The 20824-nt window shown below is 48.8% G+C and overlaps 1 protein-coding gene across 3 annotated transcripts; it reads right to left on the bottom strand.

Moving 5' to 3' along the window:
- Window positions 1-1094: 1094 nt before the first annotated feature.
- On the bottom strand, window positions 1095-11701 carry LOC147977194 (uncharacterized). 3 transcript variants are annotated; one of them, XM_087519190.1, is made up of 16 exons: window positions 10562-11699; window positions 10361-10443; window positions 10240-10280; window positions 9581-9735; window positions 8994-9089; window positions 8494-8607; window positions 8161-8265; window positions 7970-8062; window positions 7759-7881; window positions 7566-7679; window positions 7333-7395; window positions 6378-6962; window positions 5189-5314; window positions 4980-5096; window positions 1635-1697; window positions 1096-1455 (listed from the first exon to the last, which is right to left on the bottom strand). In XM_087519190.1, the coding sequence occupies exons 1-16, from the start codon at window positions 11696-11698 to the stop codon at window positions 1267-1269; spliced, it is 3204 nt and encodes a 1067-aa protein (XP_087375316.1). In that variant the 5' UTR covers window position 11699; the 3' UTR covers window positions 1096-1266. The 3 variants fall into 3 exon arrangements, with proteins under 3 accessions (XP_087375317.1, XP_087375316.1, XP_087375318.1); XM_087519191.1 differs by lacking the exon at window positions 7333-7395 and having other exon boundaries at window positions 1095-1455; XM_087519192.1 differs by lacking the exons at window positions 1096-1455; window positions 1635-1697 and having other exon boundaries at window positions 4998-5116; window positions 10562-11701.
- Between the last annotated feature and the right edge of the window lie 9123 nt (window positions 11702-20824).

The following is a 20824-nucleotide window of genomic DNA, read 5'->3' as shown; positions in this document are numbered from 1 at the left end:
CTCCCAGCATGCGGCTGTAGCGCGAGATGCGGCGGTGCGACGGAGTCTTGGTGTTGATGCAGCGAGGGCGCGTCGGGCGGCGCGAGCGGGCGGCCAGGCCGTGGCAGCTGCGCGTGTGGTTGGCTCCGGGGCGGCGGCGCGGGCACGGATCCATCACGGATTTGGTCCTGCAGGCGCGGTCTCGGCCTCCCCTGCTCGGACGGCGTGTCTTGATGGGGGGACTTCTCCTTGCCGCGATCTGGCAGCGGCGGCCTGGATCATCCAGATCCCGACAGGGATGGCGGCGGCCCGTGCACGAGAGATGGAGGTCTTCGATCAGATCTGGGTGAAAACCTGCTATTGGCGAATGCCAAGGCCGGCGATGGCGACACTGTTTGCGTCGTTCCCTTCCTGAAGGCATCGCCTTGGAGAAGATCAAGGCCACTCTTTGCTACCTCCGGGGGAAACCCTAGATTAGTAGATCGGATGACGGCGGCTCTCTGGTGTCGTTTCCCCCTTGGAGGCGTCATTCTTGGAGGTGCACACGGGTTCGAGGGACCGGAGGACGACGTCTTTGGTGGAGCGGTGCTTCATCTTACACATTGATGGTGGTGGATCTCGGCGGCGTGGCACTGTGGAGACTCGGCGTCTGATGTGTGGAGATGGATTCGCGCAGTAGGAGGAAGCTGTCTGGCGTCATGGTGGCGTTGATGGCAGAGAGGCCTGGCAAGGTCGGTGCATCAATTCTGCTATGAGGATGGACCGTTGGAAGATGGAGGTGACGGCCCTTGCAACGTGCGGTGCTCACTGGGAGTGTGCCAGACCGGTGTGGGACCCAATCCAGATAGTGACTTGGATGGGACATCCGGCTTTAGATGTTAGGCTTTGGTGCGATGTCTGTTTGGTATTAGGCCCGGACATTCGGCACGCCTTCATCAAGGGGATAGGAGTAGCAACGGTGTTGCCAAGATGATGGCTTCAGACTTATTGATGTATCACCTTGTATGGTCTTTATGAATAATTAATAAAATGGTTGCATGCATCGTCCAGATGCAGAGGCCGAGGTACATCCTCCTTTTTTAAAAAAAAAGTAATCATCAGACACCAAACAAGAGATGATACTAGAAATCAACTCGTTTGAATCCCGGACGTTGCCATTAAGTATATTATTATTTGTTTTACATACACTTTTACTGCATAGCAATCTGTTTGCCATAAAATTTTATCAAAGTAGCGGAAGGTCAGAAGCAGAAGTTTGTAGGTATGTCCAGCACTTGGCATGCTCGGTTAGGCGATTGCCAGGCGACGTACCCTGTCAGATATCTGACTGATCCCGTCTTCAGAGAACCCGCTGGTGCTGGATGGCGTGGATGAGTCCACTGGGATTGGGCGCTCGTTCTCAAAGAGTGCTGAACGGAAGACTTCTCCGTAGTGTGCCGCCACATTGCCATGGACCACCAAGGAAACCTTTGTCATCTGCTTAAGAAAGATTAGCACCATCATTAACCTTGCAGTCACAAGATTTTAGTTCCTCACTTGCAGTTTATTGTAGAACAAATGAGAGCACCAGAACATCTGAACCCATTCCCAATATTGCACAAATAGAAAAGGAAAATAGCCATTATCATTTCTGTGTGGAAGTGGAAGTTAGTTACCTTGGACGAGCCTCGAGACACCTTCTCGATCACAACAGGGTTGCTCCCTAGAACATTGAGCATCTGAAACACAAGCAAGAAATGGTTAAGAATGACAGGATAATAGGATACAGCTTGGTTGACCATGACCAGCTAAAACAACACGCTTTCCCTGATACTGTCCTGTATAGTGTTATAACAGTGGAAAATCAAAAAGTGATATTTGAAAAAAAAATGCAATCACTAATCAAGTTTCATTTTGTCTACAGCAGCAAACAGAGTTTCAGTTGCTAAGAGTATGTGTGTGTGTTTTTCCATTCTCGAAAAGTGCTAAGAGTATTTTTTTTTGTGAAAACTGCAATGTATTACTCAATCACAGGTTCAGTACAGTCTGTTGCTACTAACTCCAGCACCTCTGGAGGACCTGATCCAATCCAAGTCAAAGTCCTATCCTGAGCTCTACCAAAAGTAGCTAGACTGTCGCTGGCCTTATTTTGCGACCGCGAAACATGAGTAATGCAAGATTGCCGAAGAGTAAGAAGGTATCTAATCTCATTAACTAAAGAAGCATACACTGAACGGTTTATATCCCCACCAGTGATCATGGCCACCATCATAGAAGAATCCACCTCAATAGCAATAGGTAGATCGGAACGCTAAATAGACGATGATAGTCCCTCCATGCAGGCGCAAAGTTCTGCTTCAAGAGCATCTCGACAAGAGAATAAGGCTCTACATGCAGAAAAAATAATCTCACCCAAAGAATTCCTCAATATCATTCCAGCGCCGGCAGCATAAGTCGACACAAAGGATCCATCCGTATTGAGTTTTACCCAGCCCTGCGCTGGTTTCTCCCACCTTCGACATAACGCGTCGGTCTTTGGAACTGGAGGCGCGCGATCCAAAGTAACAGAACTTTTTCCTTTCACCGGGTCCATGTGCGTGTTGGTACGGACAGCAAGCAGAGAAGCCAGGTAAGACTGTAAAAAACGAATAGAGACTTCCATCGGAGTGCTAAGGGCATCTCCAGCCGCGCCCCCAACAGGGCCTCCCCAGACGATTTTGCCGCGCCGGCGCCAAAAAAAGGCCCCAGTCGCGTCCCCAGAAGGCCTTTTTTCGCTGGCTCGGGCCAAAACTGGTGCCGGCGGATCCAGGCCGAACCCGGCGCCCTGGGGGCGCTTGGGGAGTCCCGAGGGCCTTTTCCCGCTGTTTGTTGACGCTTTTCCCTCGCATCTCTCCCGCTCGCTCGCCTTCCTCCCGCCATTCTCCCCCTTTCTCCCGCCAAACCCCCTCCCGCTCGCCTTCCAGTCGCCGCCATGCCGCCGAAGAAGTACACCATGCCGCGCGCGGCGGCAAACGCGACTGGCGCCGTGGTCCAGCCAAAGCAGAGGAAGCCGAGGGCGCCGCCATCGAAGCCGTCGGGCCTGTCGAACGCCGAGTGGAGGGTGGAAGTTCAGCGGCGCGAAGCAGTCACCGCCGACAGGCAGAACAGGGCAATCGCCAAGAAGGCCCGCGACAACGCGGCGCGCTTGGCGGCGTCTTCCTCATCGGTCGACCAGGCGGGGATGAATCCACCCGTCGTCAGCCACGCCCAGTACGCGCCCTGGGGACAGCAAGCGCCGGATCTCCATGGGGTCCATCGTCGCCCGGCTACGCCGACGGCGACGCGCACGGTGGTTCAACCGAACGTTGTCTCTGGTCCCCCGCTACGTGCACGCTCGCGCTTCGTCGGCATGCAGTACCCCCTACACTACTCGCCGCCCGCCTCTTCGGCATGCAGTACCCTCCATACAACTACTCGCCGCCCGCCTCCTACGCGTCCACGCCGACGCCCCATCTCTACCGTGGACCTCTGCCCTTCTCGCACCTCGGCGACGCTGACGACACGGGAGCCGACATGGACGACATCATCGCGACAGGATCGACCGCGGCCGCCGCCTCTCCCGGGTTCGCCCCCCAGGACGAGGTAGTGGATCTCAGCGGCGACATGGAGGCCGAGCTCGGCTACGTCTACGGCGAGGACGCGCAGGAACCCGAGGAGGAGGAGGAGGAGGAGAAGGAGGAGGAGGAGCCGGCTCCTGTTCCGACGAAGGGGCGCCAGAAAAAGAAGAAGTGGGCGGCCAGGTCAGGCGAACCGCGCATCAAGTGGACGTCCAAGGAGGAGGAATGCCTCGCCGAAGCATGGAAAGTTGTCTGCCTCGACCCGACCACCGGCGCGAACCAGAGCTTGGAGACGTACTGGGACCGCATCAAGGCCGAGTTCGACGAACGGAAGCTCGTCGACCCCTACTTCAAAGGCGTCTACATGCAGCGCGGCTCCAAGGCGATGGCGAACCATTGGGGCGGTGTCCAGTTGGCGTGCAACAAATGGCATGGAATCGTCGAGGAGGTCGCGGCTCGCCCGGAGAGCGGCGCCAGTGTTGAGGATCAGCTGCTGCATATGTTCGCCATGTATTGGGGCGACAACCAAGACGCCGACTTCAAGCACCTCCACGTCTACAAGCGCATTGACAAGTGCGAGAAGTGGGCGGAAGTCCGGCGTGCCCTCGACAAGGCCAAGGAGACATACAAGCCGGACACGCCGACTCCGGGCGCGTCAGAGGGGCGGCCGGACGGCCACAAGTTGGCGAAGAAGGGGAAAAACGCCGACGCGGCAACCGCGCGAGTGCAGGAGTCCATCGAGCACTGCCTCACCGACGCGCAGGCCCGGGCCGTCCTGCGCGAAGAGAAGACCGAGGCGCGGTGGTCGTCGCTGATGAAGAACAACGCCATCAAACTCGACCTGCTCCGGACGAACGTCGCCGCGAATAAGAGGAACACCGACATGGCTTTTCTGATGGGCGGGGCTGACATGCTCCAGAGCAACGACGAGAAGCTCAAGGCGTGGTACCTGGTGCAGCGCGGCCTCGTCCTGAATGAGCTGCCGATGGCAACGCCGACGACGCCCACGACGCCCACGACCACCCGGACGCCAATCCCAAACGACGCCTCTACGTCGCCGCCCAGCAGTGCCGAAGCCGCGCCGACACAGCCCAGCACCGAAGCAGCTCCGACACCGCCGAGCCCGCGCACGCCGACTCCGCCAACGCCTGGAGCCGACCCCGCCGAGTGAATCATTGCGCACACGAACTCTGTTTTTTTGTAACGGCAGACTACGTCCGATCGCCGGATTTGTGACGTCTTTCATGAGCGGGAACGACCAAGTTTAAATTTCCTGCATTCTGGGCGTGGGGGCGTGACTGGGCGCTAGGTCGCCCTCAGGGGCCGAACTAGCGCCTGTACGCCCCCAGGCCGCTCTATTTAGGCGTCCTGGGGACCGAACGGCTGGAGATGCCCTAAGAGTAGTATATGTGGTTCTATCTTTACCTTTCGAAGAATGGGTGGCGACAACTGTGCGTTCCCGGTCAGGGAAATGACAGACCTGTCGTGCAGTCGATGAACGCCTGCAATATTCCGAAGCTCCTTGACTGCCTCATCAAGCGCCTATTAGATCACCAGGACAACTGAATGTATTATCAGGATAAACAGGACAAATAATAATAATTGAAAAAGGAAACAGCAGGATAAATGCTTACTGGCTGGATGAATTCTTGACGCAACAGTTTTGATGAAACTAGTGTAAGTGGCAGCTTGCCTTCACTAGTAGCCATCCAATCGGTGGAGAAGCCCAGACATCCAGAATTTTGAAAAAGGGTGATGGTCTGAGCAAATTAAACAACATAATCAGATGACCAGTCTGAGCAAATTCTAAGCGTGAGTGTAGAATAGCTTATTCTACACCCCCTAGTAACGCTATGTATAAAATTTAATAAAACGGTTTACAAAATGTGCATACTATATATCGCGTACAAATATATACGTATTACGCAAATACAATAAAACTATGAGCTCACTTACAATTTTTTCATATACTTCACTTTGGAGTATCTTAGATAGAGTATATGAACATACTAAAAATAATAAAAAAAAGTATATACGACCACATGGTAGTATATGAGAAATGGATGTAACTACACCCGGTAGTAGGATGCATTTTCCCTATATATATGGTAGTATATACTCCACTTTATTATTTTTATTATGTTCATATACTATATCTAAGATACTTCAAAGTGATTTTTATGAAAAAATTACAAATGAGCTCATAGTTTTATTGTATTTATGAAATACATACATATTTGTACGCGAGATGGAGTATGCACAAAATATGATACATACTACCTAAATAGTATATATACTACCTAAACATTCTTATATACTACATACTACGCGTATATACTCTCCGATATGATAGATACTACCTAGAACGTACGAAACAAAAATGAGAATAACTACACCCGGTAGTATATATAGGAAAAATCCATCCTATCACCCGGTGGTAGTTACCCCACATGTCTCATATACTATCATGTGGTACTATATATATACTAATTTATCATTCTAAATATATTCATATACTTTATCTAAGATATTTTAACGCAAGTTACATGAAAAAATTGCATATAAGCCCTTTTTGTTATATTTATGAAATACGTATATATTTGTACGTAAAAAAGAGTATGGTTAAAATGTGGTATATACTATCCAAAAAGTAGTATATATACTACCTAAACATCGTTATATACTACATATTACACGTACATACTCTCGGTTTTGATAGATACTATATACAACATATCAAACGTAAGTGGTGGTAACTACCACTAGTGGTAGATAAAATTTGTCCTATATATATGCTGGAAAACTGAAAGAAAAGTGACTAACCAGCCACAGTCGCGAGCGCACCCCGCGGTGAACGCGGATGACTCGGTCGACTTCTTGAGGTATCTTGAGACTTCTCGGAATAAGACAGCTCGGCTTGCGCAGTTTAGGCGCCATCTTTGGCACGTGCCTTGGTGGTTGAAGATCTTCTTCTTGCCATAAAAAGCCATCCATCGTTTCAATACAGGGGGAGACGGAAAACGGGTTCAGTTGCTCGTTTGAAAATAAGGGCGATCCTTCGTGTGGCGCTGGCGCTGCCGCCGAGAGCTCAAACTCTTCGAACCAGTTTTCGTTGCTTGACAACAACGGACGATCCAAATCTTCATTGGGAACAAAGGATTTCGTGTCCGTCGGTTGCAGCTGACGCACGACAGACGTCGGGTTGAACAAATCTTCAGGTGGAGCCTCTGGGTGGTCGTCAATGTCATCCGCCTTTCTCTTGCCGCCGGAGCCGGCTGCTGCCGGGGGTGAGTTCACAGGGACTGGAACTTGGACCGGCCGGCCGTTAAGCTCAAAGAATACCGAATGGAGGACTCTTACACAATGTTCTGCCGCACTGTCACGGACCACCAACGAAACATTCGCCACCTGCACATGAACCGTTAGCGTACAAGTTTTATAACAGAAAACAAATCAGTTCCCCATTTGCTCAATCTGGTTTTAAACAGATAGGCGCAGTCTTGGCTTTTCTTTCCCCTCCCGCAAGGCAACTAGGGAAAGCCTCTTTCTCCCCTCAATATCTGTTGGCGAGCCCGTGGATTCGCCTCTCCTCCGCCTACTGCTCCCGGCTGGTGGCGGAGAGGGGATTTCTGGTTCAACTCGGCTTCACCAGTTAGGACACAAGTTCGAGCCGAGTACCTGAGTTATTTGTTTTAACTTGCAAGTTTTGAGTTTTATTTTCCACCCCTACCTATATTGCACAAAAATAAGTCATCTTCATTTTTGTGGGGTGGAATACCTTGGGTGACCCTCGGGGGACCTTCTCGACCGCAAAATTATTGCTCCCTAGAACATTGAGCGCCTGGTATACCACAACACAGATAATAACAATATAATATACAAAATGTTCAACCATCAACATCTAAGCATTCAATGATACGGGCCTGTATATTGCGACAACGGCAATGCAAAATCAACATTGTCAGTATACTAGACAGAGTTTCAGTTGCTAAGCTTACATGTGGCTCTTACCTTTCCAAGAATGTCTAATGACACCTGTGGATTCCCTATTAGGGAGATGACTGATCTGTCCTGTCGATCAACAGTTGCAATTTCTTTAAGCTCTTTAACTGCTTTATCAAGCGCCTGTTGCATCATCATAACAACAAAATGCATAAAGGATCAGCGGGTTTTTTTACAAACACAATACCAGGATAAATGTTACCGGCTGGATCAATTCCTGACTCGACAGTTTTGAAGGAACTAGTGTAAACCACATATCTTCATTAGTAGCCACCCAATCGACAGAGATACCCAAATATTCAAAATGCTTAAATTTTGAGACGGCCTGCAAAAATATCATAATCAGATAACCAACAAGACTCAATACACAAATGCACAAAAGAAAAAGAGATACAAGTCTGTTGTTTTAGCACCTTTTCTACAAAAGCGCTGTCGTCCAGCGTACGTATCCTCTTTATCTCCAGAATGGTAATATTCGACTTCAACGCAATGCTGGTTAATATACTCTGAAAAAAAGAAGTACATTCAAGGGCCAGTAATAGCTATTGCGCATGCAACAATGGAAGAATCAATCATAACCTTGTGATATGTTCATGTAACAAACCTTGCTTGTATTTCCTGACTTAGTAATCAGAGTACCAGGTGCTTGAGGGTTGAACGAGTTCTTAATTCTTACTGATATTCCACATTCCATAGCACGTTGGATCGACTGGCATGCAAAACTTTATATAAGTAAGTGGCTAAGTGTAATAATAAAAGACCACATTTGCTAAACCAGCAAGGAAATATCACAAGTAACTCCAGCAACACACATGGCAAGTCCGCAAAAACATAAAAAACATATATGACAAAAGAAGTAATTCATTCCCTAAAGTTCACTGCCTAGCCAACACCTGAACCACAAAATAGAAAAGAAATTAAAAAATCCAAGGATAACCTGTGCGCCAAACAACCCAAGTTCAGCTGCCTCGTCAAAAGTCAAGTTGGGCAGTGGATTTGCCTCTGCACAAACATTAGGATCACACGTGAAGATTTCCTGATCCTTCCAAACCTGTTGCATGTCAGCAAGTCGATTTTACTAGCATGAAACATACTGCAAAATCCAACGGATGAATAGAGACACCACACAACGCATTGTTTCTAGGTGTTGGATATATTTATTTATTTTTGAGAAAGAGAGTGGCTTCTCCGATTTCATTTAACAGAAACAATCATGTTCTTGTCGAACTTGGTTGGTTTAACATATGGATAATTTCTCTATGTCAGAAACGTAATGATACAATTAAAAATACAAAGCTTGTGGATGGCCCACCCATCCATATTCAAGGCACATCCTGCGCAGGGTGGGTGCTCCAGTTGTTTCTTGTTAGGCGCTGAAGAATTTTCAGGAGCAACTGAGCTTTCAACAGGTAATTTAAGCAAAGTAAGAGAACATGCCTGCATTTCTCTTAATCCCAACTCTCTGGCAATGGTAGCTGCAGCCAAGTCCCAACCATCTCTTCCAGAAGTAGGGATGGTATGCAATTCCCAGTCCTGAAATTTCATAAGAACTTTCACCATTACAATGTCAAGTTTACTTGCCGATTTGACCAGATATAACTTTTAAGTTCAAATTTCCATTCTAGTGGTAAGAAAATAAATATCCTATTTTGTGATACAGTAAGTACCTATATATATATATATATATATATATATATATATATATATATATATCAGATATGCATGAAGGAACATATTTATATAAAAGCAAAACTCCAAAATTGTCAACCTTGTTCCTATCATCTGGGGAAAATAAATCTGAAACCTATCGATCAATTTTTTGTGGCAGCAAGATACTGATAAATATTTCTAGAAATCTTGTATTACCTTATTATACTACCTTCCACAGGCATCTATATATACATATATTTTGAGACAATAGTACTCGAAAAAGGGTCTATAAAGTCAAGATAAAAACGATAGACAGAAGAAAGAAAAAGGTTTAGTCAAACAACTAAATTATTGCATTTGGATGAAGTATGTGCCTGTAGTGTCCCTTTTCCAAGTTCATTTAAATACTCGAAAAACATTATTGTAGACGTGCGTTCAGCAGAGGAAACAAGGTTATCTTGTTTCGTAGAATTCATCTCTTTTGTCATAGCAACACACTGAAGATGATGTTCCAGCTCACCCAATGGATCTGTGGAATTTAATGGTTATAAAGGCAATGCTATTGTTAGCAAACATATTTTCACTGAGGAAAAAGAAATGTTAAGTGCTGAACGAATTAGCCCCCAATAAAGCAAAAGAAAGAAAAAACAATTAATGAGTGATCCCATTCTTATGAGATACTCCCTCCGTTTCAAAATAGATGACTCAGATTTGTACTAACTTTAGTACAAAGTTAGTATAAAGTTGGGTCATTTATTTTGGAACGGAGAGAGTAGTTGTGACATCGTACAACATTCCATATATGTCTGAATTAGTTTTTGAATCGGTTGGTCAACATGATTAGTACATGTTCTTCCGTGCACATGTTTAGACACTATTTTTGGTCTGCATCAGTGAAAGTATATTCGGCTTCTTTGTTGCCAATATGGATCTGAGGTAAGATTCACATTGAATTTAGCCCGTGCAATAGATAGAGAACGATTCATTGAAATTAGCCGGTACAATAGATAGAGAATGGCAACAACATATGTACCTGAAATAATTGAGCTATCTAATCCAAGCTCATCAATCGTCCTGAGCAGAGGAAAACTGCATATCAGGACCGGATGCACAAGGAAAGCAGAGGAAATGAAACACAACGCACACGTACACACCTGAGATGCAGCTCCCTTATGTTCTTGAACTCGTCGATTTTGCTCGCCTCTCGGAGGTCGCAGCTCAGTGCCTTCCATGCGGCCTGCACAGCCATATTTAATTAGCATGTATGACTACGAGTGGATTAGTGCAACGTAAAAGAATCGAAACACTTGGTCGCAGCAGTCAGCAGACAGAGCTAAATTTGAAGTAAATGTTACCAGCAGAATTTTGTGGGCGGTGTCCCCCATGGGGGACAGAACAACCACAGGATTGTCAAAGCTGATTACGAGCTTGGCCATCTCCTTCATCCGCTCGGCCGACGGTATCGATGACCCAGCCAACTTCATCACGACGGCTGCCGCCATCGACGCGGCATTGGACTTCTTCGCAATTGCCAGAGTTCCGTGCATGGCGGCGGGGCCACTGAGGAGAGCTGGACTCCGGGCGACCCCCGGGCAATGAACATTGTAGTCACACAAAACAGGTGGCGGCGCTGGAGGACATGGCATATCGCCGCCGGTCACCTCCGGAATCGCTCCCCCCTGAAGCGCCGAGTCATCCAGCCGGCCTTCAGCTCGAGATACGCCGTTACCGGCAGCCGGGTGGACGACCCCTGCGCCGGCGGCGGCGGCCGTGGATGTTTCGGCCGGATCCGCCGTACTGCGAGGCGCTGGCGACCTGTACACCTTGCAGAGCTCCCACTGCAGGGCGGCGCTGCCGTCCTGTTTTTGGAGCCCAATCTCGACCATGCACCAGCCCAGCCTTACGTTTCTGAATGGCTTCCGAGCAGCACCAGGCTGATTCTTGTCCTTCCGCACATACGAGAGTGTGCGCCAGTACGCGGTTTCCCCGTCCGGGCCTTGAAGCCCTGGAATGGTCTTCCATTTCCCCTCCGGATGCCAGAACGTGTTTCCGCCGCCGACCTGGCGGTTCCGCCTCCCGGCGCTGACGGGGCTGCGGAAGTACCACGCCCTCTGCCTCTCTTCGCCGTCGGGGCCCGGAGCGGGGACGCGGCCGCGGACGAGATCCTCTGGGGGTTTGGAGTAGACGTTTACCTTGTGGATGAAGGTGTAGGGGAATGGCTCTCCGGGGTCCCTGCGGAAGAAAAGCTCGGCCATACTGCGAAGATCCAGCTGGGGCGCCAGGGTTCGCCGCTCGCCGGTGGCCGACATGTCGCCGGCAGTTCTTGACCGAGGGAGGGAGTGTGGACTGTGGAGTTGGGGGGTCGGGAAGAGGGTGTTTTTCGTGTTTATACAAAGACAAGACAGGGGCCACATGCGACTGGCTTGTTTCGGGCCATGCCCGAGCCCGAGCCCGAGCCCGAGTGTACGGATCGGCGCCGGATCCGAGAGCATGGTCCGATCTCCATTATGTGCGTGGAAGGCCTGAAACACGGTCCGAGGAGCCAGAAAATGGAGATGGGGTGTCGGAGGGGCTAGACCATTTTCTTGGATGCGTCTAGCGGGCGGCTGGGCGTCCGCTAGCGCTTCTGGGCGGCCTGCTTTTTAAAAAACTGTTTGTCACTTCGTCCCGATTAGGAAATTCAAAAGTGCTAAAAAGAACACTGCTAATTAATTATCCTAAAATCTAAAAAGTGCACGTGCACTATTCTGTCGAACCGAGCGGCCGCGCCTCGACCGCTCGTTTCGTGCGGATCGTGCGGCCCAGCGGAGTCAGGTTCTATTTTGTCGGGGCGACTCTCCATCGAAGCCCCCGATTTATTCCTTCCTTCGCTCTCCCCCACCCCGCATCGCCGTCGCCGCCGCCGCCTACCTCGCATCTCGCCGCCGTCCTCCGCCCTCGCCCCCACAACCACCACAACTGGCGTCCTCGTCTCCCCTCGGCACAAGAGAAGAGGAGAGGGAGGTCAGGTGACCAGGTCGGTCAGGCGGCGGCCAGATCCGCCCACAACCGACCGGCGACCACGATAATCCGTCGTCAAAGGAAATGCTTCTTCCACCTCGCGCGCCAGATGAGAGGAACCCTTCTGCTGTTTCCTCGCTCCCCACCCCGACACCACGCCATGGATCGAGCTTCCCCTCCTCCAACCCACGCCATGGACTGAGCTCACTCCCTTCCTAAAGGTCTGCTCTCTCTCTCGCCCATCTTCTGCTGTATCGCTCACTGCATGCCATGGGGGCAAGCATTGCTGGCCATGGGACTGCTCGGCGACAGGGACGTACTGGTGGGCTGCGGAAAGATGCCAGACGGCGCGCCCACTAGGCCTAACTGGCGCGAGGACGACCTCGACGATATGCTCCAGGCCACCCTGAACTTTTGCTGGCTTGGTATTGTTAGGTAGCGCCTTTCGTACAACCTAAATTGCTCGTTTATGCAGCTACTGTTTTTGAAACTCTGATCCTACTGAAGAGCAGCAGGTGTTTTTTCGGAACTGAATGTTCCAGTTGTTCGAGAGCAAGGGGCTGGTGGAGGCAAACCAAGTCTTGGCTACTCCAGTTTAAGTTTTTGAACATTTCAATCTTCAGATCGTAGATTAGTACTCCCTTCGTCTGGAAATACTTGTCATCAAAATGAATAAAAAAGAATGTATTTAGATGTATTTTAGTTCTAGATACACCTTTTTTTGTCTATTTTGATGACAAGTTTTTTCGGACGGAGGGAGTATTATCTACTAAGATGTTGACTTTGTTCTACAGCATGTAGTCAATGGCATCGCTCGTATGTTCTGTAAATTGTAATTTTAGATTCTATGAAGACCATAAGAAAAGTTCACTCTAGAAGAACTAACAAATCAGTTCTCTGAAAGCAAAAAAGCAAAAGTACACGAGACAAATTCACTCTAAAAGAACTAACAAATCAGTTCTAATGATTTTCTGAAAGTCCTAAAAAGAATTGCACAACCATTTAAAGTTGCACACAAATTGCAGATAGTTGGCCGGGGTAGCTGCAGGTTGAATCGTCGATTTGCAGCAACATCGAGACATAGCGAGGGATGAGATATTAAGATGTTGTATACTACATAGTTGCACGAGGATGTACGAACAAGTTTCATAATATGCAAATCATAGTCATACAATTAAGCATAGATAGTTGAACAAGCAGATGTTATAAATTTCACAAATTACACGACGATACTAAGTAAGCCCGGTGACGTTTTTTTAAGTTGGTCTATTTTTGGCATGCACAGTAGTTGTAGTTGCACGCATAGTAAGTCCTAGTTGGCACATGCATGGTCATAGAGTTGCACATTCTAGTCCGCATAGTTGCATATGAATTGTCGTGGGAAGTTCTCACGCCCCGCCGCGACGTTGCACACTTTCGTCGGCGCAGTCACATGCATGACAACAGAGTTGTACAATCTGGTCCGCATAGTCACATGAATTATCGCAGGAGGTTCTCACGCCCGGTCGCGGAGTTGCACACTTTCGTCAGCGCAGTCGCACATGCATGACAATAGAGTTTCACAATCTGGTCTGCATAGTCGCACATGAATTCTCACATAAGGTTCTCACGCCTGGATGCGGAGTTGCACACTTTCGTCAGCGCAGTCGCACATGCATGGCAACAGAGTTGCACAATCTGGTGCGCATAGTCGCACATCAATTGTAGCAGGAGGTTCTCACGCCCGGCCGCGGAGTTGCACACTCTCACCGGCATAGTCGCACACGGACAGAGTTGCACAATCTCGTCCGCATAGTCGCACATTAATTGTCGTGGGAGATGCTTACGCATGGCCGCGGAGTTGCACACTTTTGTCGGCACAGTCGCACATACATGGCCACAGAGTTGCACGATCTCGTTCGCATAGTCACACATGAATTATCGTGGGAGGTGCTCACGCCCGCCCGCGGAGTTGCACACTCTCGCCGGTATAGTCGCACATGCATGACCACAGAGTTGCACAATCTCGTGCGCATAGTCGCACATAAATTGTCGTGGGAGGTGCTCACACATGGCCACGGGGTTGCACACTCTCATCGGCACAGTCGCACATGCATGGACACAGAGTTGCACAATCTCGTCCGCATAGTCGCACATGAATTATGGTGGGAGGTGCTCATGCATGGTCGTGGAGTTGCACACTCTCATCGGCACAGTCGCATATGCATGACCACAGAGTTGTACAATCTCGTCCGCATAATCGCACATGAGTTGTTGTGGGAGGTGCTTATGCCTGACCGCGGAGTTGCACGCTCTCATCGCATAGTCGCACATGCATGGCCATAGAGTTGAACAATCTCGTCCTGATAGCCGCACATGAATTGCCGGGGAAGGTGCTCACGCCCGGCCACGGAGTTGCACACTCTCGTCGGTATAGTCGCACATGCAGGGCCACAGAGTTGCACAATCTCGTTCGCATAGTCGCACATAATTTTTCGTGGAAGGTACACACGCATGGTCGTGGAGTTGCACACTCTCGTCGGCGTAGTCGCACATGTATGAACACATAGTTGTACAATCTCGTCCGCATAGTCACACATGAATTATTGTGGGAGGTGCTCACGCATGGCCGCGGAGTTGCACACTCTCATCGGCACAGTCGCACATACATGGCCATGGAGTTGCAAAATCTCGTCCGCATAGTCGCACATGAGTTTTTGTGGGAGGTGCTCATGCCCGGCCGCGGAGTTGCACACTCTCGCCGGCATAGTCGCACATGCATGGCCATATAGTTGCACAATCTCGTCTGCATAGTCGGACATGAATTGATGTGGAAGGTGCCCACGTCCGACCACGGAGTTGCACACTCTTATGTGCATAGTCGCACATGCGTGGCACGGAGTTGTGACATTCTTATAGGATAGTCCTTCAAACGCGGTTGTGGGGGCTACACAGGCGCGGCGACTACCAGGCAGTTGGCCAGGGCACCGGGGCAGCAGACGAAATTGCACATTTAACTGTTAGAGAGTAGTATGGGGTGGTACCACTAGTGAAAACTGCATGGCTTGGCAACAAACGAAGTTGCACATCTCACTGGAATGAGGCAGTTTGGAGGTGGATGTACCATAGAGGAAAACTGCACGTCTACCGTGTATGAGAAAAGTTGCACATCCCTATCAGGTAGTTGCAGATCGATGACTAGTCAGTTGCATAAAACAGGGACAAAATTGCACAAAAAAAATTTCGTCGAAACATATCCATGCGGGATCTAGTTTCGAAGATCTCATCGCAAAGAATTCAACGGTGAGGACGAATCTTAATTCCGACACGCGGTTTGAAAGATATGGCCTTTTAAAAATTTGGAAATCTGAATTTAATACACAGTAAGACAACAATGGGATTGCATTTAATGCATAATGCATGCACGGGGAGGGTGCTTGATTAGCAGTCCTTTATGCACGGGATTTGACCACTTTCCCTTTTATCACTGGTAGAAAAAGGGCCTATAGTCCCGGTTCGTAAGGGCCTTTAGTCCCGGTTCCTGAACCGGGACTAAAGTGTCGGTACTAATACCTCCCACCTTTAGTCCCGGTTCAATCCAGAACCGGGACTAAAGCCCCTCCACGTGGGCAGTGCGCAGAGCCCAGTCAGGAGACCCTTTGGTCCCGGTTGGTGGCACCAACCGGGACCAATAGGCATCCACGCGTCAGCTTTTCTGTGGCTAGGGTTTTTGTTTTTTTTTTGAAAGGGGGGGGGGTTGGGGGTTTTGGGGGGTTAATTTAGGTGTTTCATATATTGTGTTAGCTAGCTATAATTAATATAGAGAAGTGTCCTCTCTTATGTCCGTGCTTGGTCGACGCTACGTACTATACATACGTATAGAGAGGACTAGACACGCTGGCTAGCTAGTAAAGCAAACGAAGGAAACAGAAGATCGTCATGAACATATATGCATACAGAGAGAAGTGATATCGACCACCTCTCCTTCTCCGAGAGATTGGTCGAACAACAAGTTCTCGTATATCTGTCGTCCGACACTACCGGCTACATATATACAATAATTATCTTTTACAAATATAATCTCTTAAATTATGGACTCAGGGTTCACATAGAATTCTCCGTCCTCAGGGATCACGTGGTCAAGAAAGAATGCCGCCAATTCCTCTTGAATTGCTCGCATGCGAGCTGGTGCTAGGAGTTCATCCCGCTTCCGAAACATCTAATTTGAAGAAGGGGGTCAATACATATATATATGAATGAATGAAACTCAACACAAATGATGGTAATAAAATAAAATTGTGAATGTTGTTATTTACGTACTTCATATTGTTCGGTAGAGTACCCGCCCCGCTCACACATCGTGTGGCGGATGGACTCGCAGATTTAGTATCCACAGAAATCATTCCCTTGTTCCTGCCACAACCACTTTACAAGAAATAGAGGTCAATCAAACTGATAAGCAAGAATGCTAAATGGTATTGATGAAACTAGCGCTTGAATCACTAGGAGATGCGCGGAACATGCTACTATAGTACTTACTTTCGGGTGTCTAAATTCCAGCTCCTTCGGCAGTCCCGGAACTTTTTTGGTGAATTTTCTCCAAACCCTACCGGACAAAGAAAACAATTACTTGATATCAGGAAATGAACAAAGTTGCTGATATGGTGGATAATGATCGATTTAACTTACTTCTTGAGGATTTCAGTCATGTCTGCATAGTCCTGGGGATCTTTTCATCTTGAGTCTAAGACGGTTACTAGTCCCTGCTCAAGCTTAATCTCTAGGAGAATATAGTGGAAACTGCACACGCATGCATAACTCATCAATTACATTACTATAACCTTGACTAATATATAAGGGAAACCGAATACGCACAAGACAGTAACACTCATTTGAAGTTGTAAGGAAAGAGTATTATATCTTTGTTTTGATTTATTACGAACGATTGTAGCATGCTGGCCTCGGTAGCTGCGGCATGAAGTTTAACCTGAGTTGCATCTATGAGATATGTGTTAATGAACCCAATATCACCGACTTGTCTTTTCTTCAATTCGACGATCTTCAATCTGCATAATATAGTGAGGATGATTATAAATACATGCAATGAAAGAGCTAAGCTATATAGAGAAACTTAATGACAGAAGTAGTACTACTTACAGACAGTAGCAGGCGACCGTTGTTTTATCGAGGGCCAATTGATTGAAAAACTGATATAACTCCTCAAATGGAACAGGCAACAGATCAATTCCAACGAGGTCATGCTCCTTTTTAACTCTCACATACAAAGTACTCATCCCCCCAGAGTCTCTGCAGATTTTCAAGTACCAATCATGCAATCTTCGCATCATCGTTGATAGAGATCTTTCATCTTTGACGAGAGGCTTCCCGTACTCGTATATTTGCATCTGCATTTCCATGGGTTCATAATGTACTTCGTCGGGCAGGTAATCTGCAAGATTATTATAACCGGGCACCATCCTCGGATCATTAGCGACATTGTGGCTAGGCACCTTGAGCGGGGGGCATGATTGCTTCGCTTGTTTGCCGAGCTGGGCAATTTGTTTCCCAGCTCGTCGTTTTTTCAGCCTTTCATCACTGACAGTACTTCCCGACCGCTCCGCTTCGGCAAATTCCTTTCCAATAATGCGCTCATAGTTTCCTTTCGGCGGATCAGACTTTGGTGGTTTTGTCAGGGCAGCCAGAGTGCGCTTCACTTTCACCCCATCTACCTTCTCCTCCGGAGGTGGATGTTTCTTTGCTTTCACCCCTTCAAAGAATTTCCTCACTTCTTCTCGCGCGATCTCGGCGTTCTCCTCCTGGGTCCTCTCGTATGGTAACTTCTCTAGAGTCTTCAGAGAAGGACCGAATCTGTATGTCCTCCCGCCTCTGGTTGTACTGCTAGACGTCGACCGAGCAGACGAAGCGGTTGTCTTCTTTACTTGCTTAAGAGGCGTAGGAGAAGGACTACGACCCGCCGGAGCAGCTGGAGCGGCGGCAGGTCTCTTCTGCCCTTGCTGACGAGGCGGAGAAGGAGGAGGTTGGCTGCTCGGGCGCGTCGGCGCAGGCGGAGACGGAGGCGGAGTGCCGCCACGCGCCGGAGAAGGAGCCGGCCGAGGGCCCTGATCGTCACTCGCCGGAGGAGGAGGCGGTGGAGGAGGCGGAGTGCCCTGACTCGTCGTCGTCGGAGGAGGAGGCGGAGGCGTCCAGTTCGGAAGGTTGATGAGGTCCTTCCGCCATAGGCATGGAGTCTTCAGAGCAGACCCCAGCCGAGTCTCCCCTTCACCGGTAGGGTGGTCAAGCTGGAGGTCCTCAAATCCCTCCGTTATCTCATCCACCATCACCCTAGCATATCCTTCTGGAATCGGCATGCAGTGAAAAGTTGCGCCGGGTTCAGTAGGATAAACAGAGCCAACAGCCGCCTTGACCTTCAAATTCATCCATTGCGTCATAAGGTGGCAATTTTGAGACTCTGTTATAGCATCCACAGGATAGCTGGCAGGAGCCGTCAAGGCATGCTGCATCTGAAGCAGCTCGGTGGAAGCCACGCTGCTTCTGCGCTGAGATGGCGGGGTAGCTTCGGGGGAGGCTTCGGCAGTACGTTTGCTGCGATTTGCTTCTCGTTCCTCTATCGCTTGTACCCTTGCGTGCAGCACCTGCAGTTCGGTCTGCTGCACTTTTTTCCTCCTCTCATGGGATTTGTAACCGCATGCGTCCGGAAACCCAACCTTCCATGGAACGGAGCCTGGCGTGCCTCGTGTCCGTCCAGGGTGCTCAGGATTCCCGAGGGCCATTGTGAGCTCGTCGTGCTCTCTGTCTGGAAAGAACGTCCCTTCCTGCACTGCGTCGATATACTGCTTAAGCTTACTGACTGGTATGTCCATTTGTTCGTTTGTCCAAATGCATTTCCCTGTTTCAGGGTCCAAGGTTCCGCCAGCCCCGAAGAACCAAGTCCGGCAACGGTCTGGCCAGCTATTTCTCTCTGGTTCGATCCCTTTATGAACCAGATCATTCTCAACCTTGGACCACTTAGGCCGGGCTACGAGGTAGCCACCTGACCCCGTGCGATGGTGAAGCTTCTTCTTCGCGGCATTTTGCTTGTTTGTCGCCGACATCTTCTTACTCTTTTCCGATGTCTTGTAGGCCACAAATGCGGGCCAGTGATCTCTGATCTTCTCATATCTGCCCTTGAATTCTAGTGTCTCTTTTTTATCGACAAACCTATTCAGCTCTTTCTTCCACCTCCTGAATAGATCTGCCATCCTCTTCAGAGCAAAAGACTTGATTAATTTCTCTTTAATTGGGTTCTCTGGATTATCCTCTGGCGGTAGGGTGAAATTTGACTTCAGCTCAGTCCAAAGATCATTTTTCTGCATATCATTGACATAAGACACCTCAGGGTCTTCTGTAGCCGGCTTAAACCATTGCTGGATGCTTATCGGGATCTTGTCCCTAACCAGAACCCCACACTGAGCAACAAATGCGCTCTTTTTCCGGAGGGGTTCAATAGGTTGGCCGTCGGGCGCGATTGCTGTGATCTCAAGCTTTTCATCCGAGCTCAACTTTTTCTTCGGGCCTCGTCTCTTTACCGATGTTGTGCTCGATCCGGAGGGCTAGAAAAAAGAACAAAGACTTAATTAATATGTGTACATACCAAAACAATGAATGCATCAATCAGCTAGTCAGCATAGGCTTAACTAATATATATACCTGGCCGGACTCGGTTCGGTCACCGGAGCCGTCATCACGGTCTCCTTCTTGCACCGGCATTGGGTCACCGGAGCCGTCCTCATGTTCTTCTTCTTGCACCGGCATTAGGTCACCGTAGCCAGCTTGTTGACCCTCTCCTTCTAGACCATCGGTTTCGTTGAGATAGTACGAGACGGCATCACTTCCTTGTGCGATTATCTCCCTCAACAACGCTTCTTTTGCTGCTTCGTCTAGGGCGGTGTCCATAGTTTCTACAAATATTACAACATGGCAATTATTATTCAAACATGACAGATGGATATATTAGTGCCAAACATAGAACTAGCTACCTAATCATAGTAAGCTATCGGGAGGGGGTATATATCGACAACGACGACACTACATCTGTCCCTCGATGACCCTCGTTCCCGATAAAAAAAAGAGGAAGAAGAAGAAAAAAAGAGGAGAAGAAAGAATAGAGGAGAAGAACTCCTCTATTCTTTCTTCTCCTCTTTTTTCTTCTTCTTCCTCTTCTTTTTTATCCTCTTCTTCCTCTCATGTTCGAGAGGATCGCCTTGGGGTCGGGAGGTTGCCTAGTGTCAAAGGATTCAACAAAACCATGTCTTCATCATTAGGCGAAAGTAACATGTGCATGATGGTAGGAAGCTCTTCAAAGTTGTTCTGGAACGGAGTCCCAGATAGGATAATTCGTTTTTTGGTACAAAGTTCAGCAAGAGCCTTCCGAATATCGCTATTTGGAAGGCCTTTGCTGAATTCGTACCAAAAGGCGGATTATTCTATCCGGGACTCCATTCCAGAACAACTTTGCAGAACTTCGTACCAACATGCCCTGGTTACTTCCGGCTAATGATGAAGGCATGGATTTCTTCAATACTTTGACACTAGGAAACCTCTCTCGACCCCTCGGCGATTCTTGACCCCTCGAATCCTCA

The sequence above is a fragment of the Triticum urartu genome, chromosome 4A (genome assembly GCF_056163025.1).
Source record: "Triticum urartu cultivar PI428250 chromosome 4A, HENAU_Tu73, whole genome shotgun sequence".
Taxonomy (NCBI): Eukaryota; Viridiplantae; Streptophyta; class Magnoliopsida; order Poales; family Poaceae; genus Triticum; species Triticum urartu.
This window is presented reverse-complemented; position numbering and strand designations above follow the sequence as displayed.